At 44.0% G+C, this 12,314-nt stretch overlaps 1 protein-coding gene across 1 annotated transcript; it reads left to right on the top strand.

Moving 5' to 3' along the window:
• The first annotated feature begins 1,668 nt into the window (after positions 1–1,668).
• tmeda (Transmembrane emp24 domain-containing protein 10) lies at positions 1,669–11,100 on the top strand. The gene is given in 5 exon segments (NM_001141383.2): positions 1,669–1,857; positions 2,639–2,759; positions 6,144–6,217; positions 10,337–10,463; positions 10,838–11,100. Coding segments are annotated over 5 exon segments (621 nt in total). The 5' UTR covers positions 1,669–1,680; the 3' UTR covers positions 10,960–11,100.
• The last annotated feature ends 1,214 nt before the right edge of the window (positions 11,101–12,314 follow it).

Here is a 12,314-nt window from a genome sequence, read left to right as displayed (position 1 = left end):
GAGGCTGGTCAGTAACTTTATCTATGGCTCTACAGAGGCAGGTCAGTAGCTTTATCTACTGTATGGCTCTACAGAGGCAGGTCAGTAGCTTTATCTACTGTATGGCTCTATAGAGGCAGGCCAGTAGCTGTATCTACTGTATGGCTCTATAGAGGCAGGTCAGTAGCTTTATCTATGGCTCTATAGAAGCAGGTCAGTAGCTTTATCTATGGCTCTATAGAGGCATGTCAGTTGCTTTATCTATGGCTCTATAGAGGCAGGTCAGTAATTTTATCTATGGCTCTATAGAGGCAGGTCAGTAGCTTTACCTACTGTATGGCTCTACAGAGGCAGGCCAGTAGCTTTATCTATGGCTCTATGGAGGCAGGTCAGTAGCTTTATCTATGGCTCTATAGAGGCAGGTCAGTAGCTTTATCTACTGTATGGCTCTATAGAGGCAGATCAATAGCTGTATCTATGGCTCTATAGAGGCAGGCCAGTAGCTTTATCTATGGCTCTATAGAGGCAGGTCAGTAGCTGTATCTATGGCTCTATAGAGGCAGATCAGTAGCTGTATCTATGGCTCTATAGAGGCAGGTCAGTAGTTTTATCTATGACTCTGGTAGAAGTGGAAGGTCAGTAGCTTTACTTTGTCTTTGGTGGAAATGGCAGGTCACTGCAATTTCATGTAGGGAATTTTAAACAGCAGAATATCAGGCCTCTCTTGTGGTAAAATAGATCTGATCTTAATCAGTGAGACCTGGATAAATAGAGGTTAAATACCATCAAACATAGGGGTAATGGCAATTCAGAATAGTGGCAGTGAGAGTGACATATTCAAAGGGGTGAATTGACGTACAGCAGTAAGACCAGTGGGGGAGACAGCTTTAGCTGTCCAATGATTTGTGTTCACTCAGTGACAGCCTCTGCTCTTAGCTGGCTGACTGGAGTGCTGGGTCTTCTCTAGGGGATCTGGAAGCGGAGGTTTCCCTGGAAACCGGACAGCTCCATCAATCCTAATTGGGTAGTCCCTGAGTCGCTGCTGACAACAAAATAATAGCTTTGGGGATCTTCAGAATACCCAGTAACTGTGAATGTGATACGGCCTGTTGTGTAATGCTGTTGAGGTTTAACCACTTACTGTACCCTCTGGTTAGTTAGGTCATTATGTAATCAAATGAAATGCTACTTTTCACCAAACATGGTTAATTAATTCTTCAGTTAACTGGTAGGCCACGCAGCTACTGTCAGAAGAGTGATCAAATACATTTTCAAATGAGGCCAATACAGGCCTAGCTAGATAAAGGGTGGCAGGTAGCCTCGAGGTTAGGGCCAATAACCGAAAGGTTGCTAGTTTGAATACCGGAGCCGACTGTGACCTTGAGCAAGGCACTAAACCAAGGCACTAAACATAATTACTGTACAATGGTGACCTGGGCTGTGATCCCACTTCACTGCAGGTGTTTCAAGGATATGTCAAATCACTTGACAAATATAAGTACCCCCACCCCCGAATTATAATAGATAGATAGGATTTTATAGGCGCTTTATCTATCTATCTATCTATCTATCTATCAGACCAAACTGTCAGCAGCCCTCCCTGACAGCTGCGGCGCTATGGAGAATCCGAGGTGTAGAGGGAGCTGTTTATCGGAGCTGTAGCCACCTAGCTGTTGATCGTGTTTTATTCGGCTTGTAGCCATGGCTCGGTTCGCTGCCCTATTGCTTTTACCTGTTCTCATTGAATCGGTATTTTCGATTTCTTTCTTTCTACCTGTAAATTCAAGGAAATGTCTACGGGAAGAGATCCACAAAGACGTGCTCGTCACGGGGGAGTATGACATCAACGACGAGACCAACACCAAAACCAACCTGAAGGCGAGTTTGATGATGTTGGCGATACCCGACGTTGCTCGGCTAAACTAGTTAGCTGCTAACTGTTAGCAGTGAAGGCCCAAACGTAGTTTGGTCATTATCATATTTCCCGATGAGAAGTAACGTTATCACAACGAAATGCAATACGTGGATATGATAACGCAGCGAGTTATCTATGTGCATTTGCTTCCAATAACGGCTGGTTAGCTCAACGTCTTGTTCACAGCTGTTGTTAGTTTGTAGCTAGCTATGGTTAGCTTGCTAGCTAACGTTAGCCTGGTTGGGCCTGTGACGGACCCTTCCTGGTTCTTACCCTGTGAAATAGTTTTGACAATTAATAGCAGAATTGTACATTTCTCAAACCAAGTTCATGAAGTATTACATGTGTAAAGGATTTGCAGATCAGAGCTAACTGTTAGTGTGTGGCTAACCCGATCGAATGTTTAATGTTTCAGTTGAGTTGGTGAACGTCCAGGATGTTACACGTCAGTCTTAGCTCCTCCATCCACTCTGTGATACGTGTAACCTGCTAGCTAGGCTAGCTATGTTAGCATGCTGTAGATTTATCATGTGGATGTCAGCAAAGGCAACCCAGGATTTAGAATAGGTCTATCATTTGCCCATTGACAATGTTAGCATATTTTGTGTGTGAGTTTACATTACGCGTAATTAAGTAAACACAACATTGTTCACAGCGACTAACATGATGCAGCAGCTGTCATAACATGATGTATCTCTCTACCTTTTTATGTCATTTTGTTATTGTCACCTGTTTCTTTTTTAGATCACAGACTCATCAGGACACATTCTCTACTCGAAGGAAGATGCAACGAAAGGGAAGTTTGCCTTCACAACAGAGGATTATGACATGTTTGAAGTGTGCTATGAGAGCAAGTCACCAATGGGTAAGTCAGTCCATGTCCCAAAATGGCTCCCTATTTAAGTGCAGGCCTATGAGCCCTGGTCAAAAGTAGTGGCCTAAATGGGGAATGGGGTGGCATTTGGGACATACATAATGTGTATAGTTGTTGTTCGGTGGTACGGAAAGTGATGGTACTCCTACTCCTTAACATAGATGTTTGCAAAGAGCAGGCACTGCTCAATGTAATTGATAGTCTAACTGCATTACACCATCCACAAGTAGTGTCTTGTGACAGATTGTTAACAAATGAGTAGCTAGCCTGAATACCAGTCTGAGTTATCATTCCACTCCTTGCCACTCTTTGTAATGCTAAGCATTACATGAAGTACAGTGCATTCGGGAAAGTATTCAGACCCCTTGACTGTTTCAAAATGATTCTAAAATTGATTAAATCTTTTTTTCCTTATCAATATCCCATAATGACAATGCGAACAGTTATTTTTTTTGCAAATGTATACAAAAAAGAAATGCCTTATTTACATAAGTATTCAGACCCCTTTGCAATGAGACTTGAAATTGAGCTCAGGTGCATCCTGTTTCCAGTGATCATCCTTGATGTTTCTACAACTTGATTGGAGTCCACCTGTGGTAAATTCAATTGATTGGACATGATTTGGAAAGGCACACACACCTGTCTATATAAGGTCCCACAGTTGACAGTGCATGTCACAGCAAAGAAACAAGCCGTGAGGTGGAAGGAATTGTCCGTAGAGCTCCGAGACAGGATTGTGTCGAGGCACAGATCTGGGGAAGAGTACGAAAACATTTCTGCATTATTGAAGGTCCCCAAGAACACACTGGCCTCAATCATTCTTAAATGGAAGAAGTTTGGAACCACCAAGACTCTTCCTAGAGCTTGTCTCCTGGCCAAACTGAGCAATCGGGGGAGAAGGGCCTTGGTCATGGAGGTGACCAAGAACCCGATGGTCCCTCTGACAGAGCTCCAAAGTTCTCTGTGGAGATGGGAGAACCTTCCAGAAGGACAACCATCTCTGCAGCACTCCAAAAATCAGGCCTTTATGGTCGAGTGGCCAGACGGAAGCCACTCCTCAGTAAAAGGCGCATGACAACCTGCTTGGAGTTGGTCAAAAGGCAGCTAAAGACTCTCAGACCATGAGAAACAAGATTCTCTGGTCTGATAAAACTAAGATTGAACTCTTTGGCCTGAATGCCATCTGTCACATTTGGAGGAAACCTGGCACCATCCCTACGGTGAAGCGTGGTGGCAGCATCACGCTGTGGGGATGTTTTTCAGCGGCAGGGACTGGGAGACTAGTCAGGATCGAGGGAAATATGAACAAAGCAAAGTACAGTGAGACCCTTGATGAAAACATGCTCCATTGTGCTCAGAACCTCAGACTGGGGTGAAGGTTCACCTTCCAACAGGACAACGACCCTAAGCACACAGCCAAGACAATGCAGGAGTGGCTTCGGGACAAGTCTCTGAATATCGTTGAGTGGCCCAGCCAGAGCCCGGACTTGAACCCGATTGAACATGTATGGAGAGACCTGAAAATGGCTGTGCAGCGACGCTCCCGAGCCAACCTGACAATCAACTGCATTAGTTTAAAAAAAACGACTGACCTCCACCATCGATTTCTGTATGCTAGCTATGCTAACCAGCTTATATGAATGGGAGTTAGCATTTAGCAGTCACTTCTTATAAACCTAAAAAAAGGGTACTAGTTGTAAATGTTATGCAGAGAACACAGCCAAATATATACAAATCGGACTTTAGTAACCACATTGGGGGGGGGGGGGGCTTTTACAATACATAAATCATGTCAGATTTTGTTTTATCATATTTGTTGAATGTGCGCCAATCCGGCGTCCTTCTTCTGTCTCCTCCCACGGTTCTGTGTTCCATTGACCTCTCTACCACATCTATAGGCTGGCCAGCACATGCTACATTTTGTTCTGGGTTCTGAGACTACCCCCCTCCCCCAAGGAACACTGCTGTTTCAACTCATAACCCTTTACACTCGGGGGGGAATTGGTCTACATGGATGGGGCTAAATTGAAATGTTTCTTACGGAAGAAATCTGAAAATACATAACCATGGTAGCAATTGAAAAGGGAACATTTCGGATATTATGGGAAAATTATTAACAGCATATGCTACATTTAGTTACTGAATCTATCCAGAATATTTTCAGATTTCGTTATCAACAAATGTGGCGAGAAGTACAGTAAATGTAAAAAAGCACATAAAATCAACAGTGTAATGTTTGCTTTCAGTCTTGTCAGTTCACCTGAAAATATTCTGGATACATTCAGTAACATGACGAGAACATTCCTGGGAAATGTGGAGTAAGTGCAACATAAGACAAAGAAACAACAAGGGTTTGAGTGAGAGGACTAACTGGTGGACTCACACCTCTCCAAAGTGTACAAGGTTCCTAAGTCATTTATGACTCAAAGGAGAGTCTTCAGCTACACATTGCGTTTTTTGAGCTCTCCTAGCTGAGTCGTTGAGGAACTAGAGCAAGCACACTTGTAGTTGTATTGTTTGGGACACAACCCAGAATCCTCAACTGTTTAGACAATCCAAAAAACGGACCATTATAAATCACAATCAGTCAGGTGGGCATCATTTGAAAGCTTGTTCTATTGCCAACATGACCAGCTAAGTTATAAAATATGATATTACAGTGTTAGGCTTTCACATGTAATTCAGGGAAACAGATCGTCAGTTTGGTGGCCATAGAAATGAGTCCTGAGAGGATTCAGGTGCGTGTGACACGACAAACAGGCTCATCGTGTTCAGAACAACCCAGAGTATGACACCATGTCGTCATATAACTGTACATCTAACAGGCTCATCGTGTTCAGAACAACCCAGAGTATGACACCATGTCGTCATATAACTGTACATCTAACAGGATCATCGTGTTCAGAACAACCCAGAGTATGACACCATGTCGTCATAACTGTACATCTAACAGGCTCATCGTGTTCAGAACAACCCAGAGTATGACACCATGTCATCATATAACTGTACATCTAACAGGCTCATCGTGTTCAGAACAACCCAGAGTATGACACCATGTCGTCATATAACTGTACATCTAACATAGTGATTATAAACGTTGACACTGTATATGACGTGAGATGTATTATTTGGAAATGTGAAATGCAAGAAACCAGAGGATTGGGAAAGCGTCATCAGTAGCTGAACATTGCAGATAGACATTTCAACATATCCCATTTCTATCGGAGTGAAACAAAATATTGCGTCCTGTTGAACGCACTCCATGTGACTGGAACGAATCCTAACAACTGGTGTTATTGCTTGTTGTTATTGAATGAGCTGAGTTAAAGTCCTGCATGGAAATGTGCTGAATAAGGTGTGTGTTCTGTCACCCAGGAACTGGGAGAGTCCCAGACCAGCTGGTTAATCTGGACATGAAGCACGGCGTGGAGGCCAAGAACTACGAGGAGGTGAGTAGAGACGAAGCCTTTCATTTGACCAAAAATGTTTGGAGGGGTGCTCCCTCTGCTGTTTCCAGAAGTCCACGATCGCTGTATTCCCTATATTCCCTATACAGTGATCGTGGACTTCAGGAAACAACAGAGGGAGTGTAATTTGGGTATCACACAGTGTGTGTGTGTGTGTGTGTGTGTGTGTGTGTGTGTGTGTGCGCGCATTATCATATCTAGGGTTGTATTGAGAATTGAATACTGATTTGAGCTCGAGGCTCATGAGTGGGGATGAAGGACTAGGCCAGTACTGGTGTCTGTGTTAATGTGGGCATGCCTGTGTGGGTGAGTACTGTACAGTACAACATGCCTGTGTGGGTGAGTACTGTACAGTACAACATGCCTGTGTGGGTGAGTACTGTACAGTACAACATGCCTGTGTGGGTGAGTACTGTACAGTATAACATGCCTGTGTGGGTGAGTACTGTACAGTACAACATGCCTGTGTGGGTGAGTACTGTACAGTACAACATGCCTGTGTGGGTGAGTACTGTACAGTGCCACATGCCTGTGTGGGTGAGTACTGTACAGTACAACATGCCTGTGTGGTATTGGAATAGAACGTCATTGGCGAGGAAAGTGGGAAATGAAAGTTGGCTAGAATTTCTCTTGTCTTTAGCCAACGCAATGTCTTGTTACTGTGACAGCTATCTGCATATCTCCCCTCTGTCATTTTGATTTCACTTCCCTTTTTTTAACGAATGCCCACCCCCCCCCCCCCGCCCCCCCTTGATTTAATTGAGATGGTAGATGAGATTTTGATGAATCGGGGATTCCTGTTTTCCTGACATTGGCCTCTGAAACGGATCTATCCCCCAGCCAAAATCATGTTTTCCTGATGTTCTGTGCTGTCTCTATCAGCAAGGGTGGGTACCGTTTCAGGGAACAGAACCGAAAACCGGAAAATAACTAAATGATCTATACTGTTCCGGAACAGAACCGTTATTTTAAAAGCATGGGAACCGGTTAATAATGTTATATTTTTTTCCCAGTCCCACAAAAATCGCAACAAAGCACCTATGCAAGCCCCCCCCCCCCCCCCCCCCCCTCTGGAGCCTAGGTTACTGTAGCCCCCCCCTCTGGAGACTAGGTTACTGTAGCCCCCCCCCCCCCCCCCCCCCGGAGCCTAGGTTACTGTAGGCCCCCCCCCCCCCCCCCCTCTGTAGCCTAGTTTACTGTAGCATACTGACAACGTTACAAGCGTAATTCAGAAATTAGGGAGATATTTTTAAATGGAGAATAATGGATTGACTTTTTCATGCTAGTTAAGTATACTCTAGTTATCATGTTTCACATTGGATTTAATAAATACAAAAAGGTAAGACGTGTTTTTAATTCTGGTGCCGCTCTGAACACTGAAGCTTCTTAGCTAGCTAACGTTTAGTCTGATCCAACGTTAAACCAACTCTGAAGTTTAAAGACATTCAAAGTTCCTTCATAGAAGCCGTTCCTCTGTAGGTATAATTCTGTGGGCCTAATGCAGATAATACATGTCATCACAAGATGCCCAGCGCTTCAAGGCAGGCTTCCTCCTCCACCTTCTCTACACACCCTAAAAATGGCAGTTGCACCCTACACTGACTGGCAGCACAGTGCGTTTGTCTTCCATTATGATTAAAATACTATTTGCTCTTAATGACTTTCCTATACAGATTTAATTGTTTACCCACTCCACAGCAAGCTTCTCTATCAGCACTAATTTAATGGCGAGCTAAATGTAAAAAACAAATATATATATATATATACTGCTCAAAAAAATAAAGGGAACACTTAAACAACACAATGTAACTCCAAGTCAATCACACTTCTGTGAAATCAAACTGTCCACTTAGGAAGCAACACTTATTGACAATAAATGTTACATGCTGTTGTGCAAATGGAATAGACAACAGGTGGAAATTATAGGCAATAAGCAAGACACCCCCAATAAAGGAGTGGTTCTGCAGGTGGAGACCACAGACCACTTCTCAGTTCCTATGCTTCCTGGCTGATGTTTTGGTCAATTTTGAATGCTGGCGGTGCTTTCACTCTAGTGGTAGCATGAGACGGAGTCTACAACCCACACAAGTGGCTCAGGTAGTGCAGCTCATCCAGGATGGCACATCAATGCGAGCTGTGGCAAGAAGGTTTGCTGTGTCTGTCAGCGTAGTGTCCAGAGCATGGAGGCGCTACCAGGAGACAGGCCAGTACATCAGGAGACGTGGAGGAGGCCGTAGGAGGGCAACAACCCAGCAGCAGGACCGCTACCTCCGCCTTTGTGCAAGGAGGAGGTAGCGAGGAGCACTGCCAGAGCCCTGCAAAATGACCTCCAGCAGGCCAAAAATGTGCATGTTTCTGCTCAAACGGTCAGAAACAGACCCCATGAGGGTGGTATGAGGGCCCAACGTCCACAGGTGGGGGTTGTGCTTACAGCCCAACACCGTGCAGGACGTTTGGCATTTGCCAGAGAACACCAAGATTGATGAAAGCAGGTTCACACTGAGCACGTGACAGAGTCTGGAGACGCCGTGGAGAACGTTCTGCTGCCTGCAACATCCTCCAGCATGACCGGTTTGGCGGTGGGTCAGTCATGGTGTGGGGTGGCATTTCTTTGGGGGGCCGCACAGCCCTCCATGTGCTCGCCAGAGGTAGCCTGACTGCCATTAGGTACCGAGATGAGATCCTCAGACCCCTTGTGAGACCATATGCTGGTGCGGTTGGCCCTGGGTTCCTCCTAATGCAAGACAATGCTAGACCTCATGTGGCTGGAGTGTGTCAGCAGTTCCTGCAAGAGGAAGGCATTGATGCTATGGACTGGCCCGCCCGCTCCCCAGACCTGAATCCAATTGAGCACATCTGGGCATCATGTCTCGCTCCATCCACCAACGCCACGTTGCACCACAGACTGTCCAGGAGTTGGCGGATGCTTTAGTCCAGGTCTGGGAGGAGATCCCTCAGGAGACCATCCGCCACCTCATCAGGAGCATGCCCAGGCATTGTAGGGAAGTCATACAGGCACGTGGAGGCCACACACACTACTGAGCCTCATTTTGACTTGTTTTAAGGACATTACATCAAAGTTGGATCAGCCTGTAGTGTGGTTTTCCACTTTAATTTTGAGTGTGACTCCAAATCCAGACCTCCATGGGTTGATAAATTGGATTTCCATTGATTATTTTTGTGTGATTTTTGTTGTCAGCACATTCAGCTATGTAAAGAAAAAAGTATTTAATAAGATTATTTCTTTCATTCAGATCTAGGATGTGTTGTTTAAGTGTTCCCTTTATTTTTTGAGCAGTGTATGTATATATACATACATACATTCATGCATGCATGCATGCATACATACATACATACATATAGCAGAGGTTAAAAAAGGAACAGAAAGGAAAGATATACACCCGTACTTTTTTTGTGGTTCGAACCGGTTCAGAACTTTTTATTTTTCTGGTCGGAACAGTGGAACCGAACACAAATAAAAATGGTTCTGTTTGTTCAGAACGAAACGATTTGGGAAAACAATCTGGTTTCCAATATCTGCTGATCACATCCCCTTTATTAAAGTTGTAGCTTGTGAGACCAGATTCTCTTGCTTGGGAATCAATACTGTTTGCTAAACTAAAGCAGGAGGAAGGGTAGAGTGTTCTACATACCAAACAGATTGTCATTAGTTCAACATGAACACACACACTGTTCTCTGCTGCGGTCTGGCTTCTGCACAGCTCAACAGCGACCCCAACTGGACAAACTGGGTCACAGCACAGTCCAAGCTTCTATTGAATAATATAATACATATATATGCCATTTAACAGACACTTTAATCCAAAGTGATTTACAGTTATATGCATGCATACAATTTATGTATGGTTGGTCCCAGGAATCAAACCCACTATCCTGGCATTGTAAATGCCATGCTCTACCAACTGAGCTACAGAAGACCAATCACATTTCTCAAACTTTTATAACAATTTAATGTATTTGTTCCTGTCCATCAGACATCTTGAGATCAGAAATCCAATCCAAGAAACACCTACCGACATGGGATGGATTGTGGCGTTGCATTGTTGATTGTTTTTTTTTCGTCGTCTCTCGTCCACTCAGATCGCCAAGGTGGAGAAGCTGAAGCCCCTGGAGGTGGAGCTAAGGCGGCTGGAGGACCTATCAGAGTCCATTGTCAACGACTTTGCCTACATGAAGAGGAGAGAGGAGGAGATGAGGGATACCAACGGTAAGCAGAACACCTGTACTGATAAAGTAGTAACACCAATGTATTCTAGCCTGATCCTAACTTGGTAAAGGATTGTGCAACTCAAATTTCAACACAAACCTCCCACATGCATGATTCTTGTGGAACTGCTGTTATGTTTCTCGAGTTATGTATTGGCCGACAAATGCTTAGTTTTAGCTCATTGTCAAAACAATAAAAGAAATCATCACTCATTCACCTGCGCATCTATCAAGTCACAATTTATTTAAACTGCATATAACAAAAGTCTCAATACACTTTACAAATAAATACTAATTAATATAATTGGGGGAAAAAAGAAAGCAAGACCAAGTCACTTCTATAATATTTCTATAATTCTAATTCCGTTCTTCCAGAGTCCACCAACACCCGCGTCCTGTACTTCAGCATCTTCTCTATGTGCTGTCTGATTGGCCTGGCTACCTGGCAGGTCTTCTACCTACGACGCTTCTTCAAGGCAAAGAAGCTCATCGAGTAGAGAGGCATCACCACTCCGCCCAGGGAGAGCAGCCAATGCTCACCCGATCAACCTCCACCCTCCTTGGACTAACTTCACCAAAACTAGAGCTGTGTCCGAAATGACTGGAGGAGATGGAGACCCGCGCACTGTCGAGGGGGGGAAATAGGAATAAATCCAAAAACTGACGCAAAACGGGAATAATTGTATTCCTTTATTGAACAGTGTGCCGGTCTCTATCTCTTCCAGTATTCTTATTTTGACCCTTACACACCTGGAACCAACACTATTCAGTAGTAAGGACAGCCTCCTATAATTCATATTTATGTCTTTTTAAAAGCCACCATATTTCCTCGAGTGCACGACTTTTTTACCAGAGCCCCCCCTTTCGGGCTCTGGGTCGTCCCCCCCCCCCCCCCCCCATAGGGCTCTGGGTCCCCCCCCATAGGGCTCTGGGCAAATGTAGTGCACTGTATAGGGAGTAAGATGGCGTTTTGGACGTACCCTATAATGACAACAAAAAGAATGAGCAGGGGAAGGTTTCAGGGGTGTGGTGGGGTAGCTTTTTCTCTGAAAGCCATGTTCACCTGGGACTCATTCAGTAGAGTGAAACATTTTTCAAAAAGATATACAAATGTAGAATATACACAGATTTTTATTCCAGGAGTGAGACATGCATGTCTGTTCTATCTGCAATTTGTTCTGAACATTTTGCATCCTGCTGAATAAGCACCTGATGCTTTGATGATCGATTTGACATTTTAATGTGTATAGTTTGATTTTGAGTTTTTTGTTGGGATGAATGGATGCATCCTTGAGAAAGGTCTATTTCCCCTTTTTATATCGTTGTACAAAATCTTTGCCATGCCAAGCGACCTATAGGAGGTAAGGTTCAGCCCAAAATGGCAACCTATTCCCTATAAGAATAGGGTAACATTTGGGCAAAGACTATATACTTGGGGCCCTTTTTTTATTTTTGAAAGTGAAGGCCTCTATGAACAGCAGGTGGAATGTGTTATAACTCAGAATAGAAACTATGGCGACCACTGAACTTTTATGTTTTTGTCAGTTAATTAATTTGCATACATGTTTGGTAGCTAAATTTGAGTGGCTTTAGTTTGTTTTGATTGTAAATGCAGGGCAGGTAATTGTTTTTTGGGGGGGGGGGTTTAATAAGTTCAGGGAAAGAGTACCTGTATCTGAAATGGAACCCTATTCCCTATATAAGCCTAGTGCACTACTTTTGACCAGGGTAGTACTGCACTATATAGGGAATAGGGTGCCATTTGAACCCTATTCCCTATATAGGCCTAGTGCACTACTTTTGACCTGGGTAGTACTGCACTATATAGGGTGCCATTTGAACCCTATTCCCT

The sequence above is a fragment of the Salmo salar genome, chromosome 15, assembly GCF_965601325.2.
Source record: "Salmo salar chromosome 15, fSalSal1, whole genome shotgun sequence".
Classification (NCBI taxonomy): domain Eukaryota; kingdom Metazoa; phylum Chordata; class Actinopteri; order Salmoniformes; family Salmonidae; genus Salmo; species Salmo salar.
This window is presented reverse-complemented; position numbering and strand designations above follow the sequence as displayed.